General features: G+C 39.2%; 1 protein-coding gene and 1 long non-coding RNA gene across 6 annotated transcripts in view; both read right to left on the bottom strand.

The window, feature by feature from the left end:
* RTN4 (reticulon 4) overlaps nt 1–27857 on the bottom strand; it is a 101437-nt gene that overhangs the window by 57985 nt on the left and 15595 nt on the right. For 2 of the 5 annotated variants that reach the window (XM_069850249.1, XM_069850256.1), the window contains exon 2: nt 8302–8367. In XM_069850249.1, the coding sequence (XP_069706350.1) occupies nt 8302–8367 (66 nt within the window). Of the gene's footprint in view, nt 1–8301; nt 8368–16375; nt 16521–27857 lie in introns of those variants that run through there. The other 3 variants (XM_069850248.1, XM_069850255.1, XM_069850250.1) reach the window with 3 other exon arrangements.
* On the bottom strand, nt 866–7931 carry LOC138717042 (uncharacterized). Its single transcript, XR_011336812.1, has 2 exons — nt 7712–7931; nt 866–928 (listed from the first exon to the last, which is right to left on the bottom strand). It is a non-coding gene; the product is annotated as an uncharacterized lncRNA (long non-coding RNA).

Below are 27857 nucleotides of genomic sequence, written 5' to 3'. Positions count from 1 at the left end.
CCCCAGGATGCTGAGCTTGTAAAAGTAATTTATGTATCCCACTGTGGGATAGGAGGAAAGACAGCTGGGAGCAGACAAAAAGGGATGCTAAAATGGACTAGACCTCCAGCTGTTGACCCATAGAATAGAATAGGATAGAAAGATCAGCACTGGCAGCTGGCACAATCTCAAACTATTAATTTTAGTTCCCTCAGACTAGAACAGTAGTAATTCTTACTTCTTCATATAGCATCCATCAAACTGCAGCCAAATAAAGATAAAAGATATTATTCCTAAATTTAGTACAGCATATCATTTCCCATACTTTTCAGAAACAGCAAGTGCTATTTGAACGGCTTTACAATAAAATCAGGTGCCCCCACGGTATATGATACATTGGTTCAATTTTAGATCATTTTATGGCAGCTGAAATTTTTGTTGTGTTCCTACCGATTTATAATTTTTAAACATTACTTTGGAGATTTTGCCTTCTCTGCTTGGAAATTTCAGTTCAGATTACAAATATTCCTTCAGCCTAAGTATTTATGCATTTATAGTTGTGTGTGGCATATATATTTATAAATGCATATGCAAAATGTGAACTAAAAAGGCAAAACATACTGACCCTGACCTGATCGGCTGCCTGGCTTTAATTAGGTTCCTGTTTACCCTATGGAGTGCTTAGGCTTCCCAGTCAAGTACCAAGGCTTGCTGCGTTATGCAATGAACTGGCGTGGTAAGAAGTCAATTCCTCCTACACACGGTTCACAAGACACAATACAACAGGTGGATGAAAAAAACATGTTGTGTGGGGGTGTATTGGAAAAATGAGGAAACAACAAAGCAAAGAGGTCAGTGGAAAAAGAGCAGTCAGTTTGCTACCTACCATTCTTGGTTAGCTGGCTTCTCTTGAAGATGGTTTGGATTTGCTTGGATTTGAAAGACACATCTAGAAGCAAGCAAGGAAATATATACGTGCATTGAGGAAAAAAAGAGAAGGGTAATAAAATGATCTTCAGTGAGCTAAGACTAGCATCCCATAATACAAAATGTAGATACGTAGGCAGACCAGAATATAACAGATAGCGTAAACAGGCAATTCCTGGAATCACAGAATGGTTTGAGTTGGAAGGGACCTTAAAGCCCATCCAGTTCCAATCCCCCCTGCCATGGCCAGGGACACCTCCCACTAGACCAGGCTGCCCAAGGCCCCATCCAACCTGGCCTTGAACACCTCCAGGGAGGGGGCAGCCGCAACTTCCCTGGGCAACCTGTGCCAGTGCCTCACCACTCTCATAGTGAGGAAATTCTTCCTTATGTCTACTCTAAATCCGCCCCTCTCCGGTTTATAGACCTATCTATAGGTCCTATCTATTGCTTCTAGTCCTATCACTACAAGTGTTTGTAAACAGTCCTTCCCCAGCTTCCTTGTAGGCCCCTTCAGGTACTGGAAGGATATGTGATATCGATATATGATATTATAACTAATTGCACACACTTCTGTCAGTTGTATTCAGCTGTAAGCTTCTAAGGCAAAGACCACATCATCTCCTCTTTACAGAGCGTAACACAACAAACCCACCATCCTGGTCATGGCCCTTGTACAATACATAAAGATTGTAAATATCTCCTGCCAGGATGGGCTTTGTTTTTAACTTTTTCAAGCAGATTTCTCACAGCTCTGTAGACAGGCTGAACATCAGCTGGAATCACCACTGAACCAGGTGCTGGGACGCACGCTGCACAAATTCAGAAAGATCATTATGCCCATGAAGTGAGCGGCACAATATACAGAACTATTTGATTTCTATTGATTCTGCTTCATGCCAGGCTTCACGTTAGCACAACTGATTTGTTTTAACGTCCTTTCTGAGTACCAGCAACACACAGATGTGTGGGTTATGTGTATGCAATGTTTGTATCCGTATCACCCGGGGCAACATCACATGGGATTTGACAAGACAGGTGGATTTGTGGTTTGTCAATACTTGGATAAGGAACCCAGAAAGATTACTGCAAGACAGAATGTTGGGTATTTGTATTCTCAGTGCTGCTGCACAGAAACTCTTGACACTGCCATAAGCTATGTCGTACTCTTCCAAAACCAATGGCCATCTAATATACCAAGCATGAAGAACGGCTGATGTTCTGTCTGTGTGTCTGAATGAAGTAATTTTCTCAGGAAGAGCAACCAAATACTGAAGCTAGGAGTGGGGGGGCTCGTCAGTAATGGTCGTGTGGAGAAGAGATTGAAATGGCAACAAGAAAGGTGAGAAATGGTGTATAGAAACTGTGAAAGACAGCTGAGCAAGCTCCCAGTGCTCTGCAATGTGGAAGGGAGGACAAGCTTAGCATTGTCAGTCAGCAGCAGCTGGAGAAGAAAGAAAATAAAAGAAAATGGAATCTGCATCCCTACATTTTTGAAACAATGAAAAATCTAATTCCGAGTCACCTTTCCTCACTGAATCTATTTATTGCTTGAGTCAGTTCTGTTACTTTAGATATACTTTTAAGCCTATATTATTCTCTACTCTCCTTTCTCATTCAAACCTTATTCCTAATGGCCAGCTTTCCTCTCAGACACGTGCGTGTGTTACTACAGTAAAATGCAGTTGTTTATGGGTATCTAAAGGCAAGAGGACTAAAATCTAGTGCAAGACAAATCCAGAGGCAGTTGTCATAGTGTTTTCAGTATGATGAGGATTGACTTTACATCCTGACCTTCCATTCTGCTTTTTCTAATTGAATAAAGATATTAAAATAGGAAGGTGTTACCCTACATTAGACAATATTCTGAAACAACCATGCATTCATTTAATTAATAATAACAAATTTGAGTCTCTGCATTTATGATTACCACTTGGATTAAACTTCTTGTAGACTAAGAAATCATCCTCAAAAGACTAATAAGAAAAAAAAAAAACACCCAAAAATAAAAGCTGAAAAGACATTTGAATGTATAATAATAAGAAGAAGCCAAACCATTATTACGATTAAACCTTTAATGTGATTAAAGCATTTTAGAAGGATTCTGCCTAAAACCTAGAAAGCACACTGGAGCTGGGTGAAAAAAATCGAAAGGTATTCAAACTTGGAAATGAACAGTTCAAGCGAAGCAGATATTTAACTCATTGCTTCTTCAGCTGAAGTAAGTTTGACTCCAAACCCAGAGACTGGTGCGATGAAGTGAGAAACACAAGTGAGCTGAACTGACAACACGTTGGGAAAGCAACACGAACCACAGCTAGCAGGAGAAAAAGGACCCTTAAGAAGTTGGTGTTGTCCTGCAATGAAGTTAACAATATTGATATAATCCTCAGTACTCTCTAGGGTTTGAAGTACCACAAGAACAGGTCTGAAGCCCTGCTGCATCAGTTTCAGAGCTGTGGATTGTGGACCACTTTCTCGGGACACAGCAGCTCCACAGAAATCCCCTCCCTCTTGTTTCCCCAAAGGGAGCTTTCCTTCTACACGGCTCTGCAGCGTAAGGAGCACAACCTTGTTCTAAGAATACCACAGCACTTTGTCACATCTTTACATGATTATGACGTTGGTAGACTGTACTATTTTGAAAAAGATAACCTCAGAAATGTGTGAAATCATGCCAGTGTATATTTGCTTTTGGGAAAAGTGAAATAATCTTTAATTTGTACCAGCCTGGGTAAAGATTAGCTCTAGAGAGTTCATATTAGGCATTTAAGAGAATTGTCACTAAGATCAGATCCAGCCTTCTCATGCAAAGTGTTATTGGGTTGGATCCTCAGCTTCTGTAGATTCAGGCTGCTTCACTGAAATCAACACGCTGTTGGGAATTGTTAGCTGAGAATCTGGATTGCTACAACTAGGCTTACGAGGTTCAAAATTAACTAAATGAAATGTAGGCTATGTGAAAAGCACAGTATCAGAAGATATCTCTGTACAGAAAAACAGTCCAAGCTATAGTCTGATACCAAATTCACCGTTACATCTCAGAAACATGGAATGGCCTCAAGCTCCGCCAGGGGAGGTTTAGGCTGGACATTAGGAAAAAAATTTTCACAGAAAGGGTCATTGGGCACTGGAACAGGCTGCCCAGGGAGGGGGTTGAGTCACCTTCCCTGGAGGTGTTTAAGGGACAGGTGGACAAGGTGCTGAGGGGCATGGTTTAGTGTTTGATAGGAATGGTTGGACTTGATGATCCAGTGGGTCTCTTCCAACCTGGTTATTCTATGATTCTATGACCATCTGACTCCCAAAGGCCACCTTCTTGATATTTAGTCCAGAGGTCAAATGATCATCCACTCTTCACATACCTATATAGCACAAGCTAAAAAATATCTTCCCATACCCTACTATAATCTCACAGCCCACAGCAAAGACAAACAGCTAGAATTTTTCCTTTTTAAAAAAAAAAAGAATGACAGTAGGGTCTCTTCATTGGTAAACTTTAGAACCACTCTGCCTTCAAAAGTAGCTACGTTCGGTTTCCTGTTATTTTCTGTAATACCCTCCAGAAACCTTCCTCTGTTGGAAAAAAGCTAAAACCAAACTGGGAGCACTGCTGTTGTTCAAACTTGAGCCCATATTCCCACTACTTTAGCAATACAGGTCCTATTTGGGATGGTATGCAGCACTGACACCAAAGAAATCAGAAGATGGATTTAGTAGGACCATGCTGAGGTCTCAAGCTGACGTAGAACAAGCCATAAAAATGCTCTGCAAAGTCTAAAAAAAAACCCCCAAAATCAAGAAAAGAAATCTTTAAAGCTTATGTTTATAGGCTTCCTTCTAGGACCATATACCATTTTTTGTGCAAGATGCATTTTTAATGATACCTGGCTGAAATCTCAACTATTAACTGTGACTGTAAGTGAATGTTGCCACTCCCTGTAATTTTCAGAAACTAATGGAATGGGATGTCCCCATAAAATGATCTTTAACTGCATCGATTTTCTTGTATCTGCAGATTTCACCTAATCTTTGTACTTGATTCTAAGTTGAAGATTCTCCTGAATAAAGTCCACATACTTCTAACAACAAGCAGTTCAGTTATTTCTATTCTAAGTTACCACCATACCACATGAACTGAAATAGCATCAATTAAAATTGTCATTGACCTCTTACAGAGCACTGATATAAGTGCCATTCTCCCTGTGTCCCAGCTGCTTTTTATACAATGGAGTATTTGATTTCCTCTGAACCTTTGATAGAAAGATTAAACTGTCCAATGTTTTCAATTAAAAACAGTTTGTGTTCTACAGTGGGTTTAACTACTTCATTAAATCAGTTATTATGGATCTCCTCACAGTTTTCAGTTCGTTCCTTCAATCTGTAAATTTTTCACTTATGGATCTAATAAAATCATCAGGAAGTTCAAATTTCATTCATATGCCTAGCATCACAAAGATGTAATTAAAAATCATTACCACTATTCCATCTGCCACTTCTGTGCGTTGTCAGTGCACCTGACTCCTCTGCATGCAGAGTGTTAAGAAGTCTGCAAATTAATGCAATATGAACAGAGAAAATGTCCATGTTATCTAGAAAATATTTAAACTCTGCATTTCTCTTACAATCTCTCATACTGCTCTTTCTCAGCCCTTGGAATCTCTGATCCAGCACACAACCAGTGTGTCTTCATGGGAGTGAAATGTTTCTCCTTTCTTTTTGGGAATATTGCCAATACACTTCCTTGCCTCTTTCAGATGTGACTGTCCTTCTTCATGTCTGTGTTTTGTTCCACTTCAACCAGAGTAATGTTAAACCCTTTCTGCTGATGTGTATGCATGCAGAATTAATAGACTTCATCTACTACAAAAAGATGTTGGCAGGAGTTTTGTTGGCAGCAGAAGGAGTAAGCACATAACTCCTTTAGCAGCTTAGTTACCCTGGTTGCCAGTCACATTCAATATTGGCCCCAAGGTGCTTCCTCTTGACCTTTAAAGCCTTGTGGAATCTCAACCACAGCGCTTTCTCCAAGGCAGCAATTCCCTCACCTTCCTGAGTGCCAAACAGGCTCATCTGAGTCCTCTGTCTTACTAGCAGGTATACAAACGTGCCCAATAACTAGCACCTTATCTGCATCTACTATCTTTCTCCTGCAGAAATGTCCAACCTACCGTGATCACCAAAGTTACGCAAAGATTGTATTCTGGGGGGTTTTGCCCTATTTCTTCCCCAAAAATGCAGGTTTGGCATCGAAAATTATACTGAAGTCCTTTATTTTTCTGTAAATACTATATCTGGTTGTCTTAAATAAAAGTACAAAGTACAACCTTGTCAGTCTTGGTTGCATTCTTCTCTTAAAATAATACCGAGCTTTGAGAAACAGGTGACAAGTATACATTGATCCTGATGGCAATTCATATTGCTGGATGAAAAGATTAAAAATCATAGAATCATAGAATGGGTTGGGTTGGAAGGGACCTTAAATATCATTCAGTTCCAATCCCCCTGCCATGGGCAGGGACACCTTCCGCCTGACTGGGTTGCTCATAGCCTCATCCAAACTGGCCTCAAAAACCTCCTGGGATGAGGCATCCGTGACTCCTCTGGGCAACCTGTGCCAGTGTCTCACTGTCCTCACAGAATAAAATTTCTTCCTACTATCTAATCTAAATCTGCTCTCTTTCAGCTTAAAACCATGACCCCTCGAGCCCTCTTCAATTCACATAATTCAATTCACACAATCTACCCTTATTTTAATACAGTAAAATTTACAGTAGGTAAATCATGGTTGTATGCAACATAATTTACGGACAACATCAGTTTCTAATTCTTTTTACCCTCATGTCCATGTATAAGACTGTAAGTATGCTCATTTGTGTGTACATGAACTAACAAGTCTTGATTCTGCAATGCTTGTGTATGTATGTTCCTCTTTATAGTCAAAACCTGCCTTACCCAATACCCAAAACTGTGCTCAGGGGAAAAGTACTTGCTGAACTGAACCTAAGAGCAGGATTTATATTTTAAAATTTTTTACTTCAAGGAAATTCCATTGTATTCTGGAAACAAACCACAACTGAAAACAATTTATAGCCAGTTTTTGAGGGGAGAGCTCTGAATTATGTTAAAAATGCAGTAGTTACCTGAATATTCTTTCTGCCCTGTGACCCCTGTGGCCTTCGTGGCTCAAGCTGCAATACTAACAATAGTAACATAACTTAACAAGTAACAGAATTTGCCTGCACAGTCATAAATGCATCTGCAAAACAATTGTATGCAAATATGTAGACACAATTGCATTTCAAAATAACATTTTAAGCACTAAAAAGACTGCTTAAACGGTAGTCAATAAGTATGATCGCTAAAATATTTTTAATTTACTTTGCAGTAGATTTGCACATCAGTCCTCTCACTAAAATAATTTTTATAGAAAAAAAATTTAAGCTTCTTTTTAACCAGTCCATACTTCAGCCTCTCAGTAAAAGTTCAGCTTTTCCAAATACCACCTCTTAGGGAAAAAGACTTACAAACACTGTTTCAGAGAAACAAGTAGTTGTGTTTGAATGGAGGGTATAGCTTGTGGGTTTTTTTGAATCCTGGTTATACTTAACAAAGCACAACACAGGCCTGCATTGCAGAAGGCTTATTTCTGAGTGTTAAAAGACAGCAGAAAATGAGAAAGCTGATACTGGCCTCTTTTTATCTTACTGGAAAATTTGGCTGTTGTTCAGTTTTCCCTCAGTTTAGGGAGTAGTTAACAAACTACTTGTCAGTATAAGAAAACAAAATTATTCAGCCACTTTACCTTTCTGGGATCATTTTCCTTGAGGTCTGCTTCCTAGTCTTATTCCATGTGCCAGATCTGTCTGTGATGGTCACCGGCTGACATGAAGTGAATGTGATAAAAACCGCAAGTGATACCTGCAGTGTAATTGCTGGTACAGGTACACTGTAATTGCTACAAATAAGCAATCATTTCTAGCATAGTAAAAGAAGGTGTGGTTTCGCTTGCACTTGTCAGAGGGTCTGTAGGAGTTTTCACAACAGAGAAGCAACGCTGCTTTTATTTTAGCAACAAGAGCTGTTCAAGTGATGGTATTTAAGGAATGAGGTCACATATTCAAGCTGTTTAGATACAACAGTGCTCAAAGATGTCAGTCAGGCTCCAAGCAGATAAAAAGTGCATCAGCTTACCAGCCAGGCATTTCTAGTGCTGGTGTGCTGCTCGCATTTAATAAAGCAAGGCATGCAAAGTGAACTCCATCCTGGCACAGCAAGAGGCTTCTGAAGCCCTTTACACTGTATAGCACAGTCAGAAAATACAATTTACAAACTTGGTGCATGTCTCTGAATGCCTACACTTCAATGGTTCGTGAAAAAAATCACTGTTCTTACCTGAATCAGCAATTTCTTTCTGTATTGGGAAAGATTTCAGCAAGAGAGATGTTGTAGCAGGAAATCCTAGGCAACCAAACAAATTACTATATTGGTGAAAGTTATTCAGTAGTGTAAAGTACTAATCTAACTTTAACATTTCATCCAGATATATTTAACTAACATGGAATATTTGGACCAAGATTTTGGGTCAATGGCAGAATACATTTGAGTGTTCCCATGCATCCATAGAAAGATCAAGAACTACTCCCTTCAGCATGCCATTATGCATGAAATTGGGTGAATGGCTGACATGGTCTGAAATTAGGTGGCATGACTGTAAGCTCAGTGCAAATTTGCTTGATCACAACTAGACTTAAATCCGATCTTTTCTAAAAAAGATTAACAAATTGTTGATAGCCCAGTGGCCCAAACCTGATTTACCATATGCAATCCAACTGAAATCAACACTGAATCAAATTTTATTTGGCCCATAATCTTTACAATAAATTTATTTTCAAATGTAATCAGTTCAAATAAAAATCTCCCTTCTCCTAAATGCACGTAACATGATTACATAGACAAGCCTATCTGAAAAATTTAAATTTTGGCTCTCAACATACACAAATCTAATGTTTTTACACTCCTGTAAATTTCTTCTTAGTGGTTAGTAAAGTGATATGTCCTTTCTCAAAACACATTTTAGAAAGAGTATTTGCCACTGAAATTTTTATAAATATTTTTCTGATAAGTATTTAAATTATCACATCTGTTAAAATGAAGCCAAAAATTAGGCATCAAACCCACTTCTCTGAAGAATTCACGGAAAATATTTACATGCATGAGTTCAATAAAAGTTTTCACATAAATAAAATAATTCATTTGTATAAATGTTGCAGGCTTCAGTCAAAAAGATGATAGCATTCTGTACAAAACCACTGAAACTGTCTTTAATACATGCAGGATAAACCAAGCAGTGATCTGTATTAAATTTTTATGAAACAGCTTGTGCCCAATATATTTTGTCTGACTTCATAAATGCAAATGCAAATTAGGCTGTAGGAATTTACATCATTACAAAGATATCATGATTGGGCATTTGCACTGGTAAATATTTAAATAAATGTTACTATTAAGTTTCTAGCTTCCTCTAAATTGTATTTTACTGTTTGTGTATTGAAGCAGCAAGATTGCAACAGGGATGAGAACTATTTACATTTACTAGTTTGATTTACATTGCTTCATGCTCACATAGAAGCCAAAAATAATCAACAGGTCTCACCTGTACTGGTGAATTCTACTCACAGAAATAAGGCTGTGTTGCTTCACAGCGATGCTGAGGTGCATAAAGAATTAGTGCCAAAGAGAGGACCTGAATTTCCAGAATTAACCCTGAGAACCTGCTGAAATGCCTACTCCCATTGTTTTTGTACAATTACAATGCAGAATAAGCCTGGGTATGATCCCAGAAATCCAAGAATACTTAAGTATAATTGAAAGATATCACAACTTCAGACTTTTCCAAATGGGATCTTATTTGATATTTGTTATGTTAAAAAGGAAGAGAAGATGGATGAGTAAAAAACTTTAATAGGGACTTGATTCCCAGCAGTCAAGCATACTACATGGATATAATCCTTGAATTCAAACTGTTCTTCAAGCATAAAAAATATGAAGCAGTGAATTAAGCAGACAATTATTTTACTAAATTCTGACCAAATAAAATGAACCATTCAGTAACTTTTGCTTTCGCAGTTTTAGCCTGGACAGCAACCATCTGAACAGTGAGATACTCAGTATTTGTCTCTAGACAGAAAAAATAAATGTGGAATGTCCAGCCATAGAAATAGTCAGTGAAAACACATAAAAAGACATATTTCTCTTTCACGAGCTTGCATCTTGCTCTTTTGGCACTGTTCATTGTCTCTTTTGTTTAGCCTGTGAATGTCATTTACATACTGAACCTACCCCAAGACAAAGTTATGACAGAATCATAGAATCATGGAAAGGTTTGGGTTGGAAGGGACTTTGAAGATCACCCAGTTCCACCTGCCCTGCCATGGGCAGGGATGCTTCCACTGGATCAGGTTGCTCAAAGCCTCATCCAACCTGGCCAAGAACACCTCCAGGGATGGGGCAGCCATGACTTCTCTAGGCAACCTGTACCAGGGCCTCACCACCTCACAGGAAAACATTTCTTCCTACTATCTAATCTAAATCTCCCCTCTTTCAGCTTAATACTGTTCCCCTTCATCCTATCATTACATTCCCTGATAAAGAGCCCCTTCCTAGTTTTCCTGTAGGCAAAAATAGGATAAAAAGAGAAAGGAAAATGTGTCTGGACTCCCTGTTGGAAGTATAAATCATTTATGCTCACTGAAAAAGAGGAAGACCTTTTGCTAGCTACTGGAAATATCTTTCCAATAGACAAACCTAATTGAAAGATAGTCTCAATAGACAGTGGGTCCCTGTACAATACAATAAACATCTCAATAACCTCCCAGGCAAATGAAATCTTAAGTTGTCCATCAAGCAATTTTCAAACAAGGTAATTTACTTCCATAATGACCAATTAGTAGGGTACTAAGAGCATTTTACCATTTCCTTAGTTCACGTTGTCAAAATGCTGGGTGCTCTCCATGTTCAAATGTCTCATTTCACGGCTGAACAAGAGCTATCACAGTCATTTTACTTATCTGATTCAGAAAATCTGCCATTGCTTCTTACAGATGGAGTTCGGATATAAATGAATTACTGAGTCTGTCAGTTATTTACCAGACACACTAGCAATTACAAGTGTTTCTAATTTTCTGTTAATTGAAGGTATATTACAACTTTACTACATGCTGTAGTCATTTTGGCCAGATCCTTAGCTACAATAAACCAGTAAACCTCAATTACGTCAATTAACCCGTGTCATTTAGGCCAACTGAATGTAACTGCCTCTGGATTTTTGTATTTTCTTACGCTTACCCATGTTCATATGCTTGTTTTGTATGGAGAAGCAGAATTACTAACTGTAAATGCAAGCAGAGTGAAGTCCAGAAGAGTAAGCCAGGAATAGCTTCTTCATTTCTCTGCTATTATTGGGTAGACATCACATAACAGCTTTAAAAAGAAATACCCCCAAAGTGGAATGCGTCGTCATCTTTCAGTCAGCTACAGCATATATACCTCACAAACCATTCTGCCCTTTGACAGCTCCTGCAGAGCTTTCTCCACTTTGAGTTTTCGCCAGAAGATCTCTGCAAATGGTGTCAGGGAACCAATTTAGCCCAGTCACACAATGATGCTCACTAACTCTGATCGTCACCGCGAGTAATTGCTGCTGCTGTCACTCCTGAGTCATTACATCTTCTGAGGAAGTAGCCTCCTCTGATAGCTTAAATGTTCTTTGCTATTTCAATGCTGAGTTCAAAGTATACTTTGCAACTTCCCACAATAAAACAAAACATTCAAATAACTTCCTCTGGAGAAGGAACAATAACCAGTCCCTAGCAATGACTTACTAAATACTTCTGCCTTCTTGTTTCTTTTCTTTACACAGAAGGAGTCAAATTCTTTTTTTTTAAATCATACATTCAAATCCTCAAAATGAAAACTTCCTAAAAACAACTTCTGACTTCACTTCAATACTCTCTGCCTTCATTCCCTTTGGCCCACATGATCTTCCTCTTTTCCTCTATAGCTGTTTCCATCTTTCTGTGCTTGTTTCCTTCAAACACCTTCTAATATTTTTATGCTTTTTAAACAAAAACTTTTTATTTGGGAAATAGTGATAAAATTCCTTTCTGGATACTAAAGATGACACACAGTTTTGAGATGACATCACATTTTCTCCCTAGCCTTAGATTCCAGACTACTTCAAGTTCTTAGAGAATCTTTCCACTGAGTTCAACAGGCACTAAATCTTCATCCCTTGACCTCACCCTCTTTTACAGACAAATAAAGGCACTATTCTATACTACAACATGCTTTACTGTTCTTTCTGACTTACTTCTAAAGCAGTAAGCAGCAGAATTCATTTTCTACTGCTTACCTTCCTTTGTAAACATTAAATTTATCTCCATATATTACCTAGTTAAACCAAGTCAATTTATTGTTTAATCCATGGATTTCTTATTCAGTGCCAAGTGAGATGATAATGAAAAGTCATACTGCTCTATGTATGTAGATACAGCTTGGTGGAAAGGGGAAAGAAGGCAGGGAAGAACAACAGCTTAGAGCTGTTTGATGCTTTCTGTCAAGTGTGACCTACCTACTGAAACCAAGTGCTCGGGAAGGCCATTTCCAAACAAGAGATAAGCACAGATTTTGGGTTTATTTTAGGCAATTTAAGCCACTGTCCAATCTATAAGTACTTGTGTCTTCATGATTAGGTAAGATCACTCCATACTACAAAAAATTTACGTGTCATTCATTGTGTATAGGCTACCAACATTTATTTTCTTAGACCACTGAAGTCTTCCAACTATAAGCACTAGCATCTGAATTCTTTCAAAGAAGGATATACAAGCAGAAGCCAAGGAAGAAGCATTCATAAGAAGCATTTTTTCAGCTCTGCAAATACTAAGTCATGCTCCGCAGAGCGTTGAAATGACTTTTCTTTCTCAACCAACCCATGCAATGCCTTTGCAACACTGGCAAACCACAGATAAGCTTTCTATAATAGCTCCTTCTTCAAACTTCACACATCTGTGAGAGCCCATGTAGCTGATCAGTGTTGCACCACTTCAAGATTCAAGCAGGGGAAACCCTCTCTCACTTACAGTGCGCTCAGGGTTAATCACCTTGCAAAACAATATGTATTTCTTTGGATTGGGCTTCAAACTGACAACAAGCGTATAATAGACTATTAAAAACAGTAATGCTTTTTGTTAAAAAAAATCACACATCCCAGAATATCACTCAGCTCTAAGAAAAATTTTGTGTGAAGTTCTCTCAAATCTTTCAGATGTACTAAGCCCAAACCTGCAGCTTAAACTGTCTCATTTACTCTTCTGTGAAAGTAGGTTTCTCTTTTCCATCCCCTACTGTCCTTCACACATTTTCACCTGACAAAGCATGTTTTTAAAACCAGCACTGAGGCAATTCCTTCCCAGAGACAACCCAGCAGTTAACTCATCTCTGCGTTCTCTCTTTCACTGCAGCATAGTGGTATAACCATCCTGAACTTCTGGAGAAAGCTAACGTCTGCATCTGTCTGGGGACTCCATATACTTTGAAAAATGGCCCCAATCTTATCAGGTCCTTCAGCTTTGAAAAAAAACTTGCCTATACTAAAAGGGTTTTCCTTTCCTGCCTTAAAGCAGCGCTTACCACCTCGCTGAAGAAAGGACATATCATCAGTATGGACAGCATTATTTTCTAACTGAATTATAAATGTTTCTCTTTTTTTCCTATATAGGCAGCAGTTTTCTCAGCTCATGAACCTCCCTCATTCTTTTCTCAAGACTTCAAAAGTGAAATACTGACAAATCCTACAAACGCTGTGACATTGCATATGCCGAGCTCTCTGCAAACAGAGTGCAAATATGGGATACGAGGGAACCTACTCCACAGTTTTCCTTGAAGTTGGAATTACGTGGTGAGCCTGAAGGAGAAATTAAAATTTCGTATTTCATAACCTTTTGAAGAAAAAAAGCTGTATGTTGTACATATTCTAGATCATGAATATTTGGAAATCTGAAGCCTTCTAAAAATGGAGAAGGTCGTCTGAAACAATGTAGAAAACGTGAGGCTTTGCAGTCTTTTCTCTCTCCATGATGTTTAAACAGCACGTTTGAATGCGCATAGATGCAGCTTCTTAAAGAGGAGCCAGGTAGTCATGATGATTGCAGAAACTAAGTGTCCAGAGCCTGGTAGGTCACAGGAAATGAGGTTAGCCGTACCTTCTCACTGCCTTGGGGATGAACAGCACTGGGGAAAGTTTTTCCCATAGACACCTCAGTAGGAATTCTCACTTGGTAACTGCAAGGTCCTCTTTTTACCTCTTGATCTTGCACAGTGACAGTGCAAGAACTGAGCACAAACCCTATAGGTAACGACTAATCATCTAAAAACATACCATGCTGATTTTCCCAGTCAAATGTGACAGCTACAGAAAATCCATTTACAGCCTGTCAAGGATGGGTGAAAAAAAGAAAGGAAAATCACAAAGGAGCTAATTCTTCATCTTTTTTTCCTTTTTAGTCATTAGTCAGAGCCCATTAAGCCCAGCTAAGAATCCCTTATTAAGGACAGAAGACCCCTGCAGATATAATGGGAAATTTGAATGTGAGGAGACCCCTCGCAGCAGTCTGAGCACTGCCATCTGCCTACCACCAGCTTACTGTTGACAATGCTTCATTACCATGAATATCTTCGATTAGGGATCTTGAGTCAGCTGTGCCCTCTTGGTTTGAGTTTTGCACTGCGTCACTGCAGCAATACAAATACAGCCAGTCCACTTCTCTCAGGTTGTCTGACTTAAACAGCTTTTTGCTGAGAAAATGTTCTGTTTTCACCACTAGGACCGAATTTTTATTTCAGCTATAATCCAGCAATCTTAGCGTTTCCTAGTTAGGGCTACATTTCTAAAAATCCAAGGACAGACTAGGCGCTTACTGGGCAAATGCTGGTGAACAACTCAGAAAGGAATCCACAACTAAGCCTCTTTTTTTCATCCTGAGAGTTAAAAAACAGATGGCAGGACATAAAAAATGGACAGAAAACAAAATGTTAAAAGAGAACTAAGGGATCAAATTCTATTCTTAGCAAAACATTTATTAACTAGAGAAATTCTGCCAGAATTTACTAGATCTAGTACTAAACCTACTTGTTTTTTCAAGAGTATGGAGACATAGTCAGTAACCCTGAGTCAGGTGCTTCTGGTCAAGACTGTACAACATAACAGTAATCCAACGTGCTGTAATTTTAATGCAATATTGACTGATGCTTTGGAACATAATACATTACTTAATGCTATCTTTTTATTTATTACTTAAGAATATGGAATTCAAGTCTTCAGAAAAACTTCCTGACATAAAATATATTCACTGCAGAAAGGCTGCCTCCCAGGATGGTAAATCTGGTGCCAAAAAGTAAGTAGCTTTTTGTGCGCAAGGAAATAACGTGGCAAGCTCCTGTAGGCTGACTACAGATATCTCCCGCTTTACATTCTGCACACACTTAGCTTTATATCGCATGAGCTGTTTTTGTTTGCAGATGACAGGATTTCTCAGCAACATAAGAATGTGAAGTAGAAACAGTATGTGTGAAGAAGAACAAAGCAAAAAGTCAGTCTCGGTTTCCTTTCACAATCTGGTAGTTTTCCTTTCACGTCTTTCCCCCACTATACCTTTTTGCTTGCAGATTACCCAACTTTCAGAGCTCATCTCAGGTGCATTCCTGCTGCGTACACAAAAGTGCCCCAAAAGAAAAAGGGAAATAAAGGGCATAAATACAAGCACATAGACGAGATGGTTCTGCTTCACATGCAACCACATAATACACACAAACAGATCTAGGTCCTAGTCTGTATTATTGGGAAAATCTCAAACCTGATGCAGTTTTAGGTCTATGGACAAGCAGACTTGTTGCTTCTTAGCTTAATTTTAATATTCATCCCACTTGGATATTACGAGTGCTTCTGAGTAATCATACTGTTTTAATCTGACCCAAGTTAGGATAAGTTAAAAAGGCCTCTATTGAATTGTTGTAAAGTTCTAGGACTAAGCATACAAGAAATCCATCTAAACCTTTTTTTTAAATGATTATATCTTGGAGTAGAACAGTTGGTCTCTTTGACCACATCTGACTGCAAAGAACATTCCTCAGTAATAATGTCACCATATTAATTACCCTTTAAATGCAGCCCACTAACTGTCCCTGAGAGCTGCTTCTTCACCACCACTGAAATTAATTACCTTTTCCATCTAGCCTCAAACTGACAGGCAATGAAGTGAACTACAAAAAAAAGTTCCCAACGTAGCCAGCACCAAAGCGCTCTCTGTCATTCATGCAGCCTCTGCTGAGCCCAGAAGAAGCAAGAGCAGCCTTGAGATTCAGCGCTTTTGGAAGGGTCCAGCAAGCTATCTAAACCATATTCACTTACCAGCTCTAGCTTTGTTTGCAGAAGTTGAAACCAAGAAGAAAACAATACCAACAAACTCCTCACCATTCATTTCAATTTGTCCTCTCACAGCTTATCTTGGGGAAGGGAAGAAACTTGTTGCTGGACACCCTTCACGCCTTCACAAAAGGAGTACAAAAGAAGGAAAGAAGTCATGTCTCAATTCCACTATTCCCAGCAGGCATGTGTCCTGCATACCATCAATCCAGTCCTGAATATTTATATCACTACCAGTCAACAGACTGTGTTCTTTCACAAACTGCCAGCCAAAGTGATTTCTCACAGCCAAGCAGCTGCTATTCTTCTCTGTCCTTTCCAAGGGCTCAACTTCACAGTCACTAGATAGAGAAAGATCAGGCTAAACAAGGGGAAAATTCACATGTTCTTCCTAAGTCTCAAAACAAGATGGCAGACAGATTCATACAGTCACAAGGCCCAAAAGCACAAGAAACAACCAATTTTTTGATCCAAGATCTTGTGGAAGAGGAGACTCTATAGATATAGTATTAACGTTTTAGTAGCTAAGTCTGTGAGGAGGGTGGTTTGAGCATCACAACAGAGATGACATTTAGCTGGCCACATGCCTGCCAGCTTGAAGGGATCACTCTGCCTGATAGAGGAGGTGATGGATTTCAGAACAGTGCAGGAATTATAACTCAGCACTTGCAGTACACTGGATGTCACCTTAATTGTTCATCTAACATGTCTGCCACATGACTAAAGAAACAGGGATATTAATACCTTTTTGTCAGTATCACTCCTCTATTCTGTCATCTCTTAAATTACCATATGACCAAAGAGGATAAGTGTCAAAGTTTTAAATCTGTAGCATGCCCCATGCTTTCTTTGCAGGATGTGAGGCACAGAACATTTTACTAGTAATACTTGAATAAGTTATCTTGTAAAGAGAGTCACAAACCTATTCTGTGACTCGTTCCTCAGACAAAGGCTAATTCAGCCTGCTTACAGTATGAAGCCAGAAACAACTTCTCAGACTGCTTTGTTTTCAAAACTTCCCTCTAATTGAGGCAATTTACTTATCCAGATTAGTTCAATCTTATTTATTAAACTGTCTTCTGAAATTGTTGTGGGATTTCCTCATGCTCTGAAGAAGCCGGGTCCTCCTTAGCAACACCAAATACAAACCTTGGGATGTTATTTTTCACTTCCCTCCCTGGCTGTCCACTTTTTTTGACCACAGAGCAGACTCAAGGACATTATCAGTCAAAGGAAACAACTTTTCAGATAAGCACAGATTCATTTTCCTATTCTCTAGCATGGTCCACAGACTCATGAGAGTGGCAATTTCACAGGAGTGTGACTCCAAGGTCAAGACAGGATCATCTTCAAAATATGGTATTGAAAAACACATAAATTTGCTAAAACTGAATGACTAATATGAAGACTTCGAAATGCCTGTACCATACAGTTCAGAGGAGGCTTCCTGTAGCTCCATTAAAAATAAAAAAGAATGAAAAATATGACTCTAGTATTTTTCTCTCTACCGATCAAGCCTTGCTCCAGCTGGGCATGCTGATTCACCCCTGCAAGCCAGTATTTCCTTTTGCCACAACCAAGTAGATTGCCTCTTCCAAGACACAACAGAGAACACCTCCTAGAAAAGGAAAGGCTCATGGTCCCTTCTGCGCTATACACGTCACAAACTCAGAGACTGTGTGCCTCGCAATCGAAGTATTTCCGTGTTTGCCAGAGCAAGTTGCAGGTGCTGACAGATAACACCACCGCTGTGTTCTGTTAGGACTAGTTTTGTTCCTGTACAAAATTTAACATCTATCATCTTCTGTTATGAGGCTTAATATCTGCTAAAATTCATCCCCAGTCCAGGCCTATGATGGACTACTTTGACAGCATGCGTATGCACTGCCTATGAGCCATACCACTGTATGTGTATCTCAGCTCTCTATCTGTCTAGAACAATAAACAGGAAAAAAAAAATTAAGGAAAAGAGAAAGGTGGTTTTAACTCCCTTTTTTTAAAAAGCCAATATTAAGTTAGCTGTCTTGGGACAGGCCCTAGTACCATGTTTAGATGAAACACTTATAATAAAAATTAAGTAAAGATAATAGTTACCAGGTGTAGAGCAAACTGTCAGCCCTGTTCAAGGCTGGTAAAAAGAAAAGTCTAGAATATAAACCTTATTTTTTTTTCCTGCTTGTGAAGGAAAAGGCAGAATGAGAATGAGTTCAGCCTACTCCAGTCACTGCTAGATGATGGATGACTTCATTCATTCAAGTTGCAGCATTCCCTGAGGTTGCCAAGACTCAGAGGAGACAAAAACTGCTTCTGCAAATTCCAGCACAGGCCCACAGGCTTTGCACCAGAACAAGACAGCTCTGCAAAGCCTAGTGTTTCTTTACTTGAGAAGCACTTTAGCGCGTGGGGGATAGATATTACAGACACTCTGGAATGGCCAGGTGGACCTTATGAGAATTGGAAACTGTTGGTTTGAAACAGTATAGAAGCTGTAAAGATGCTTTTCCAAATTTGGCCAAGTTAACTTCAGACTCGGTGGTTAAAACCCCAAACAAACAGATTCCAACAATACTGGTTTTTTCCAGATCCTGCTGTCTTCTTGCCTAAGCAGCAGTGCAGCTTCAGGCTTCTTGTTCTTTTATGCAAGGGAAATCTCTGTTATTCTGGTGCTGCTGGAATGGAAAACAGTTTCTGCAAGCAAAAGAGGAAGAAAGCTGCAGTCACATGCAGTGTCACACAGATGAAGTCATACACTGGCATAACAGCAAGTGTTGTCAGTTGTCAAAGGCCATCTGTAGCCAGCAGACTAAAACTGTCATCCTGGAAAAAGATGCAAACAAGCCTAATGGAAGATTGCATTATCCACTCCCTGGCATTCAATCAAATGAATCTTGTTCCCTGAACAGATATAGAAAACAAAGGGTCACATTCTTTCATTCCCTTTTTTTTTCGTTTTTAAAAAGAAAATCATTATTTTTTGGCAGTTGATATGTTTTCAAAATGACAGGAAAAATAGGAAGAGCCAAAGAACTCCAGAACTGAAGAGTCACTTGTCAAGTGTGGGTTGTGTATACACATTTAGTTGCTGCTATGGGCAGAGAGGGATTGCACCACTGTTGGCTCTGCAGAACGGACTCACAGACTTTTGATTTGGATCATTTAGTGGTTTGCTATGTAAGCAATTACACACTTTCTTTGTGCGCTGTCTCTGTTTTTGGGGGTGGGGGTTTTATTTTTACGGTGGCAAACACAGTGTGGGAACTGCTAGAAAAGAATAATAAATAAGAAATCCATTCCTTGGAGCAGGAAATGGCTCCACACTTAGAGCTGATGCGTTAAGTGTTCCTGAGGGAAAGCCTAGTGATGGCTCCCAGTACACTTTGTGTATCCCCCAGCTTGTGTCAGATTTCCAAATCAACCTGCAACTGAAGAAAGGAGATGTGCTGGGGGAGAGGTTCACATTCCACCACGTCTAGGCCCCAATGATGCGAGAAGGGAAATATCCCTATTCTGCACTCTAGTAGGCAAAGATAAATGTGCTTGTTTGGTTGGTTCTAGTGGAGGCAGGGGCCAAAGAAGAGGAGCACTGAAAACTGAAAAATGAGTCTTGGGATCTGTGCCTGGTACTGATGCAAATGAAGGTGAAACTATACAAACAGCAACACAATCAGACCATTCATCATTCCTTCATTAGCAGCTTTTCTTTGCAACACCACCACCAAAGAAAAAACCTTCCCTCTTTCTATGAGTGACCAAGGGGACTGAAAAGAAAGCCTAATTGGTGAGTGTACAGTATGCACACTGTTTGTGAGACCATTTGTTATGCAAATAGGACAGCCCTGAATCCGTAGGTGGTGTTGGTGTAATTCAATTTACACAACCTTTGTAATACAGAAACTTACTGGGAATGTGATATGGAATCTCGATTTATGGCAAAGGAGTTGCCTGCTACAAACAGAAAAGCTTCCAGCCACAGTGCTAAGCAGCTATAAACTCTGCACCCCAGATGACATCAAAGAACTGTTATCTTCTCAGATTTACAAGAAAGGTCAGATTTCCATAACAGATGCAAATCTAACATGCCAGCTTTGCTTACCCACAGGAATAAAATTACTATTAGTGAAAAATTATTAAATTGTCTTAAAATATTTGACATTCCTTTAACAGCATAGAAGTCTTTGATGTTGTATTCACTTGGATGATACTCTCGGCTCACAGAATACCATCCTCTACAGTTGCCTGCCACTCCTCATTAAAACAACTTGCCCTCAGCTTCTTATAAACTTTTGCTCAAAGTTTTCCATGCCATTGGCTGAACATTTTGGAGAGCTTTTCAGCAAGAAATGACTCAGCTGTTTCCAAGTAATAAGTCAGAGAAAAAAACCCACTGTCTTGGTAATATTAAAAAAAGAAATCTTAAAAGGATTGGTTTAGGGTGTTATTTTGTTTTGGTTTTATCTTGAAGAGCATGTAACTGGTAACGTGTGCATCTTCTTGTCCCCCAAATAAATCTACATAATCCTCAGAAAAATTCTCTCATATGTACTTCGTAGAGTTTCTTGAATTTGAACCTACTAAATTTCTAGAGATCTCAATGTCTTTTATGTCTCCATATGTAATCAGATTGTGCTAATGCTACCCACATGCAGAGTGCAAGCTCCAAGGACTCACAAGAACTTTTCATCTCTAATTGCTGAACCCAGATGCTAGAGGGTCAGCACTGAAAAGCAGGTCAGAAGCTCCCTTGTCTTGCTCACAGTAACCTCTTCCTCAATGTAGTCAGCCTGGAGAAGGTAGTTGTTTTCTTCAGCGTGCACATGGGACACGTGGATTGACACAGGGAGGTTATGAAGGCAATGAGTAGCATGGGATGTTTTGCCTGGACAGCAGGTAGCAGATTCTACCTATTAGAGAGCCTACCAATTAAAATAAAACAAAGCCTTGCAAGGTTACCTACAAAGATCACAGGTGAGTGCTCTGGGCAGCACAGCTTGTTTCTTAATTTCCTCTTTGTGTTCCAATTGTCATATTTGTAACATTTATTAAAGCATCGCACTCACTAAACTGTTGATGTGTGGTATGATGGTGCTAGGAAGATTTTGGTGCTCAGTTTCCAATTTTTAACCACAGAGAGAAATGTGGAGGCTGAGTGTTTATCTCAGACACTTGGGAGGAGTGCCTTGCATCACACTGGGATACTGCCTCCAGCTGACAGAGCAGCTCTGATGCAACCCAAAGTATGCCTGCATATCAGCTGACACAGAGCACTGCAGAAATAGGCCTAAGTGAAATTAATACTTCAAAAAGAAAGTGCAAAAATACCAATAATCCATATGTGATGTGAAGGACTGCTTCAGGAAAAATAAAACAGCAGCAGAAATATCATTGAATTCTGTGGAGGCATAAGGAGGCATAAGGAGACAAAAGAAACTCAAGACAAAAAGGGATTAAGGCTTTGGAAACAGACCAACAGTCAAGGATTCTTTGGATTTAAGGTCAGACTTAGCCACTGGCTGCATTGCAGAAATCGTATCTGAACAGATTAGAATAAATGCAGATTTCAGCATTGTGGTGCCTGAGCCTGAATACTTGCCAGCCCTGTCCTTGATTTGACTTATGCTTAACTCTAGGCCAAGTCTGAATAGCACTTCTTCAAATCATGGCTGATCAATAACGATCTTTAATGCATGAGCTGCCTTATTATAAAATATTCAATACAGATAACTTAACAGTAGGAGGCAGATGAATTCACAGAAGAAAGCTGAATTTGAACATATGATGCACTATTAACTTATGCAGTGTGCGCTTGTGTGCCTGGCTCTTACAGATAGTTGCTAATACGGACATGCCTACGCTTCACATAATCAAGTACTAGTAAAATAAAAATGGTAGTTGGAAGCTTGGTTATAGCTGGAGGTTGTCTGAGACAACTGTACCAGATATAAAAGCCAGAGCAGCTATATAACAATGACCAGGTCCAAAAAGTCACAAGTTGCTCTTCCAAAGTATCTTTTCAGTTTGGAAGGAATTAATTCCTTTCAATCAAAAGGTGGGGGTACAAAACAATAGGAATCAAAACTGGAGAAACCAGTTCAGATGAACTATCCATGATGTTCTTAAAATATACAGAGGTTCAAATAGAAAGTTTTCATTCTAGCTAAAATTAACACAGCTGATATTTTCCAACCTGGATTTATTTCAGACTGTTTTTACATCTGCCTTTACATGAAAATAACATGCCTTTAGAATGATCCAAAATGCACAGCTGTTGAACCTGTTTAAGCATGACTCAGAATGAAACACGAACTGCGCAGTAGGAAAACATAGTCCTTGCACTGGGATTGCAGAGTCTCAGATCTTGATTTTCCATTATTCACATAGCTTTCATTTTACTTCAAGAAGACAATGCTTAGGCAACAGCCAACATGTAAGCGACCATACTGGGGCCTAAAAGGACACAAAACAGGATCAGGAATGGAGTGGGGCACTGAATACTGGGACATTTTGCTTCACTTCTTCTACAATTTAAGTTCTTACAAATAGGAATTATATGCAATGTGTAACACTGTACACAGAGAGGAGGCAGGAGAGATGATGAAGTACTTGACCACCCTTGGGCGCAGTTCTGAGAAAGAGGAAGAGTGAGGAGCAGTAACCAGATGATGCAAGGCTTCTGAGAGCCTGGATGGGTCAAGGCCTGGGGGAAAGTAAGTCAGTTTGGCTGTCTGCATTCTGAAGCTTGCTTTCTTCTTAAAAAAACATTAGTCCTAAACAAAGGAAATTGCTCCTTTTCCCTGGAGAAACTGCTCACCACCTTGCAGCGTGGCACATGTGAACACTGACCAACGCTTACCAAAAGCATGTCTTTATAACTCCATCATGGTCCTATAGGTAAGCTATTCTCAACCTCAAAAGCCAAGTTTTCCTTTTTTTAAGTGAAACTTACCCACATTTTGTAGATTATTAACAAACAAATCTTCAGGAATAAAATAAAGAAAGTCAAAAACAAAACTAATGAATCTTTCTGACAGGCATTTCAATATTAAGGAGCATTTACAGAGAAGTCTGTGAGAGAATGACAGGCCCACATTTTCTCTTTGAATTAAGAAGCACTGCTAAAGCCACAGGCAAACATAACTGGATTTAAAACTGGATATCTAATTAAACTCCACAGATTAGATCAAAAGAATTAAAAACACTTTTTCCTCATTCATCATTCTCAGGAATTTAGTTGAGTAGTACCAAAAGCAAGTTATTGCTGTTTCGATGCAGTTTCAACATCTTTTTTAGAAGGAGAACGGATATGAGACATGATGCTCTTTTATGTCAGCATGCTTTCTTGCCCAGTCTCTGATGCTAGTGCAGCCCTTAAAAAGTTAAAGACATTTTGCAAAAAATAGTACCCCCACCTAACATTTGTTATTCACAACTGATAAAGCTTTCCTAAAGCACACGTAACAGTTTTCCTAGATTAAAGAGGAAAAATCATAACCAGATAGATCCTTACTGAAGCCTGAGACACAATTTATAGAAAGCAAAACAAGTTTTAAACGAGCCCAGCTTGTTTGACAGAGACCTGGAAGCTCTCCAGCTACAGCAATCCTGAAAGAGTTTTCCATAGACCAGTTTTCCCTGTTTCTGAACAGTCTAATTTAGCATCAGGCTGGAATCCTCTAAGCTACACTGCAATTTCCAGTGCAGACATGTCCTGAGGGGGAGGAACAGTGACTTGCCAAAGAGTTCTCAGGGCCACACTGCTGGGCTTAAGTCACCATTTGATTTACTTTACTTTTTTGAAACCAGTCTTTTCAGATGCTACAGGTTAAAATGAAGCAAAAGAACAGCAGTCGAAGTACACTGGTTTCTTTAGTTCAGGGATACTAACTGTTGTGAGACATTAACTGTTCTTATCAACAATACTTATTTATAAACTCTTAAAAATAAAAAGAAAGCTAGTTATTTAAAAGCCATTGTGGAACAACTAATAATGAGTACTGATTGATAATTTTTGTAACTAGTATGTGCTTGAAGAGCTCCTAGACAGTAGCCAAGATGATTTATCTGCAAACAAGTTAGTCTGCAAGAAGAAACCAATTCTAAAGCAAAGGAACAAAATGACAGCCATACGGATGCACTGAAAAGGAAGGGAAAAAGAGACTGTTGTCTCAGGCACCTAAGAGATTGCCATATTTGAGAGTTATCCAGCATTGCCACAGAGAAGCCTGATAACTTAAGTATAGCATGAGATCTTTCTGGAAAACAAAACATTTCCACGTCCTCCAGCCCCCTGTTTCCCTGCATAAGGAATAATTTATTCTATTCAACTCAGGAACAAAAATATGAGGCATAATCTTTCTGTATTTGTAACAAAAGTTTTCATCACATGGGGTAAATGGAAATTCCCTTAACGAGCAAAATGAATGGTTTTCTGTTCTATCGAGATGTCTGCCAACAGTAATGTCAAAGACAGAATATATACCAGAAACTCAGATTGAAAAAAATTATCCTTATTTCTGGCCTAGGGAGAATTCAGAACTAGAACTGAACTGCAGAAATTAATCTTATAATGGCATTCACATAGACCTTCAAGCAGCCTAGATGTGAGGAGAGTTATGATCCAAATTAAGAGCAATGAAGCTGCTGGAGGGGCTGGAGAACAAGTCTTACGAGGAATGGCTGAGGGAACTGGGGTCGTTTAGTCTGGAGAAAAGGAGGGTAAGAGGAGACTTTATTGCTCTCTACAACTACCTGAAAGGAGGTTGTAGAGGAGGGAGCTGGCCTATTCTCCCAAGTGACAGGGGACAGGATAAGCCTCAAGTTCCGCCAGGGGAGGTTCAGACTAGATATCAGAAAGAAATTTTTCACAGAAAGGGTCATTGGGCGCTGGAACAGGCTGCTCAGGGAGGTGGTTGAGTCACCTTCCCTGGAGGTGTTTAAAAGACGGGTAGACGAGGTGCTCAGGGACATGGTTTAGTGGCAGATAGGAATGGCTGGACTTGATGATCCCAGAGGTCTTTTCCAACCTGGTGATTCTATGATTCTCTTTTAGGTCCACCTCAATGCCTGAATATATCTGCTACACACATATGGAGAATTATCCTATCCCCAAGTGTAGTAGTTCAAAAAGCAGCATGAACATCTGCCAGGACCACACTCAAACCAACTGAGAGTGGGTCTTCTCTTTTTCAGAAGAGAATTCAACACCTGCCAACTCCGGTTTCACACAGTGGTAGAACTGCAGCAGTAACTACTGAAACTACCATGCCTGTGATACTTAGAGTCAACTTTCACATTACCAACTACTGATGATCAGTTATATTGCTTGTAACTAAAAACAAGAGTAAGCCAAAAGAGTAAAAACCAGCAAAATTTCAGACAAATTTCCATTTATAGGTACACTCTTTTAGAATTTTCAGGTTAAATGAACCATGGATGCAATTTATGGCCATACTGTGAACTACGGAAAGACTGAAAAGAGTCCAGGATCTACCTGTCCAATTTGAATGCACGCAGTTTGCCAAAAGAAGATGATGCCTTTGTCAATGCATGTACACTATCAGGAACCAGAGTGCTTGGCACTTTAGCTCTTATTCTATCATAAGAAAGATTATGACATATTTCTATTGGATCAACACTGTCAGAGTGCTAGGGAAAGATTCAGTTTCTTTTAAGAGAAGTGCAATTATTCTTCTAATTTTACACAGGGGAGAGAGGCAACAGAGATATATCAGGTCACTTAATTAGCATCCACAGAAAACTTGACAGATTAGTCCCAGGTTAAAACATTGCTCAGTAAACAAATATATTTATTCAGCATTTATCTCTGTCTTTATCCCAGGAGACATGAGCAGCTTAACAGGTATGTTTGGAAATGGCTGCCTCGCTGAATTCAAGGCTTCAGCAACTGTGAACTGATGCACCCAACTGGGCAACGCAAAGCTATGGCAGTCAGGGTTCCTAGACTGTAAATATATTTTAACAAGGACATTTTGAGTCACAAGTAATATCATCAAGTGCACTGGGACACAGCTTTTTGGAGAGTCCAAGCAACATCCATCCACTGACTTCAACGGGAGACACACGTAGCACCTCAGGGTGTTATGCCTGCAAACTTTCATTTTCTCTAGCAGTAAATCAAGATTTGTGTTTACTGCAGAGAGCTATTACAAGGGTTGCATAATGCTAGCAGAGTGCTGTGAGCAAGAAATACGCCTCATATTATTAAATATGTGACAGATGTACCTGCAGAGAACTCATTAATTCTAATTTCTATTCCTGTTAGTCTAGAAATATTAGCATATAATTGTTAGTTTCTAAAATATTCTTGCAAACTTTTTTTAACTGAAAACTGTGTCAGCATTTATTTTGGAATACCAGATGAAGACTGTTCTCTTGTATGCCCCTCAAGTAATGTGTTACAATAACCTTAATTACCTAACAGGAAATGTTAGAGCCTCAGCAAGAAGGCTTTCTGCAAGCTTTTAAGTAAGACCTGGGAAATCTTTTCTCAGTAAACCTAAATGAAGTAGCCTCCAGTGTTACAAGAAAATTCAGGGTGGACTGTTCTGAAAATTAAAACCAAAATCAATGCACATGTGATACACAAACAGACTGTATGGCACTACCACATGTATTTTGAGATTTTATTGTGGTGCCCAACATGAAGCAAAAGGTTGAGTGAAGAAGCAGCCAGCAGTAGCATGCTGTAAATGCCTTGTGAGCCATAACTGCAGTCTGATGTAAAGAAATCAAAAGGAATTTGCATATCTCCTTTTCTAGGGTATGCTACTTGAAGAAATACTGTATTTCTCTCTTCTCATGGTTTTTTTTTACCCTCCTGTAAGTCTCAGGATCAGTTCATTCTACACAAACCCAAAGCCTAGAAGTAGTATCAGACTGATAGCTGTGTACAAAAGCCCTGAAAAAAAATGAATACATCCATCTTAGTGACAGAAACCACTCACATTCTCAAATAATGCTTCCCTAGTCAGAATGGCAGAAGACCACATCTTGTTCTGTACAACAGCATATGGGGACCAGGAATTTTTGTGTATTTCCCCAGTCTGCAGCTTTGGGGACAAAATCTTCTATCAGCTCAGACCTCTCAGCCTGCCTCTTTAGCATCTGGTGACTTGAATGCTAGACAAAGGAAAACTTCATTTAACCAGAAAGGTATGAAAAGATGGATGTGTAAACAAAGCACAGCAGTATCTGCAAAGACCACATAAGAATACCAAGTATGTATGAGAAACTAGACTATGAAAAAGAAACATAGCTTCAACTTTTTCGTAATGCTTAAAACACAGAGATCTGCAGCAATTACAGCCCCAGCCAGTAAAGTTGAAAGTAAACATACTGGCCAACAGATTTTTGCAGAAAATAACCTGTTTTATTATTTAATTATTTTGAAAGGAAGTTGAAAATAAGATAAATGCATGAAATAAATATGTGTGAATGAAACCACTTGCAT

The sequence above is a fragment of the Phaenicophaeus curvirostris genome, chromosome 2, assembly GCF_032191515.1.
Source record: "Phaenicophaeus curvirostris isolate KB17595 chromosome 2, BPBGC_Pcur_1.0, whole genome shotgun sequence".
NCBI classification, from domain to species: domain Eukaryota; kingdom Metazoa; phylum Chordata; class Aves; order Cuculiformes; family Cuculidae; genus Phaenicophaeus; species Phaenicophaeus curvirostris.
This window is presented reverse-complemented; position numbering and strand designations above follow the sequence as displayed.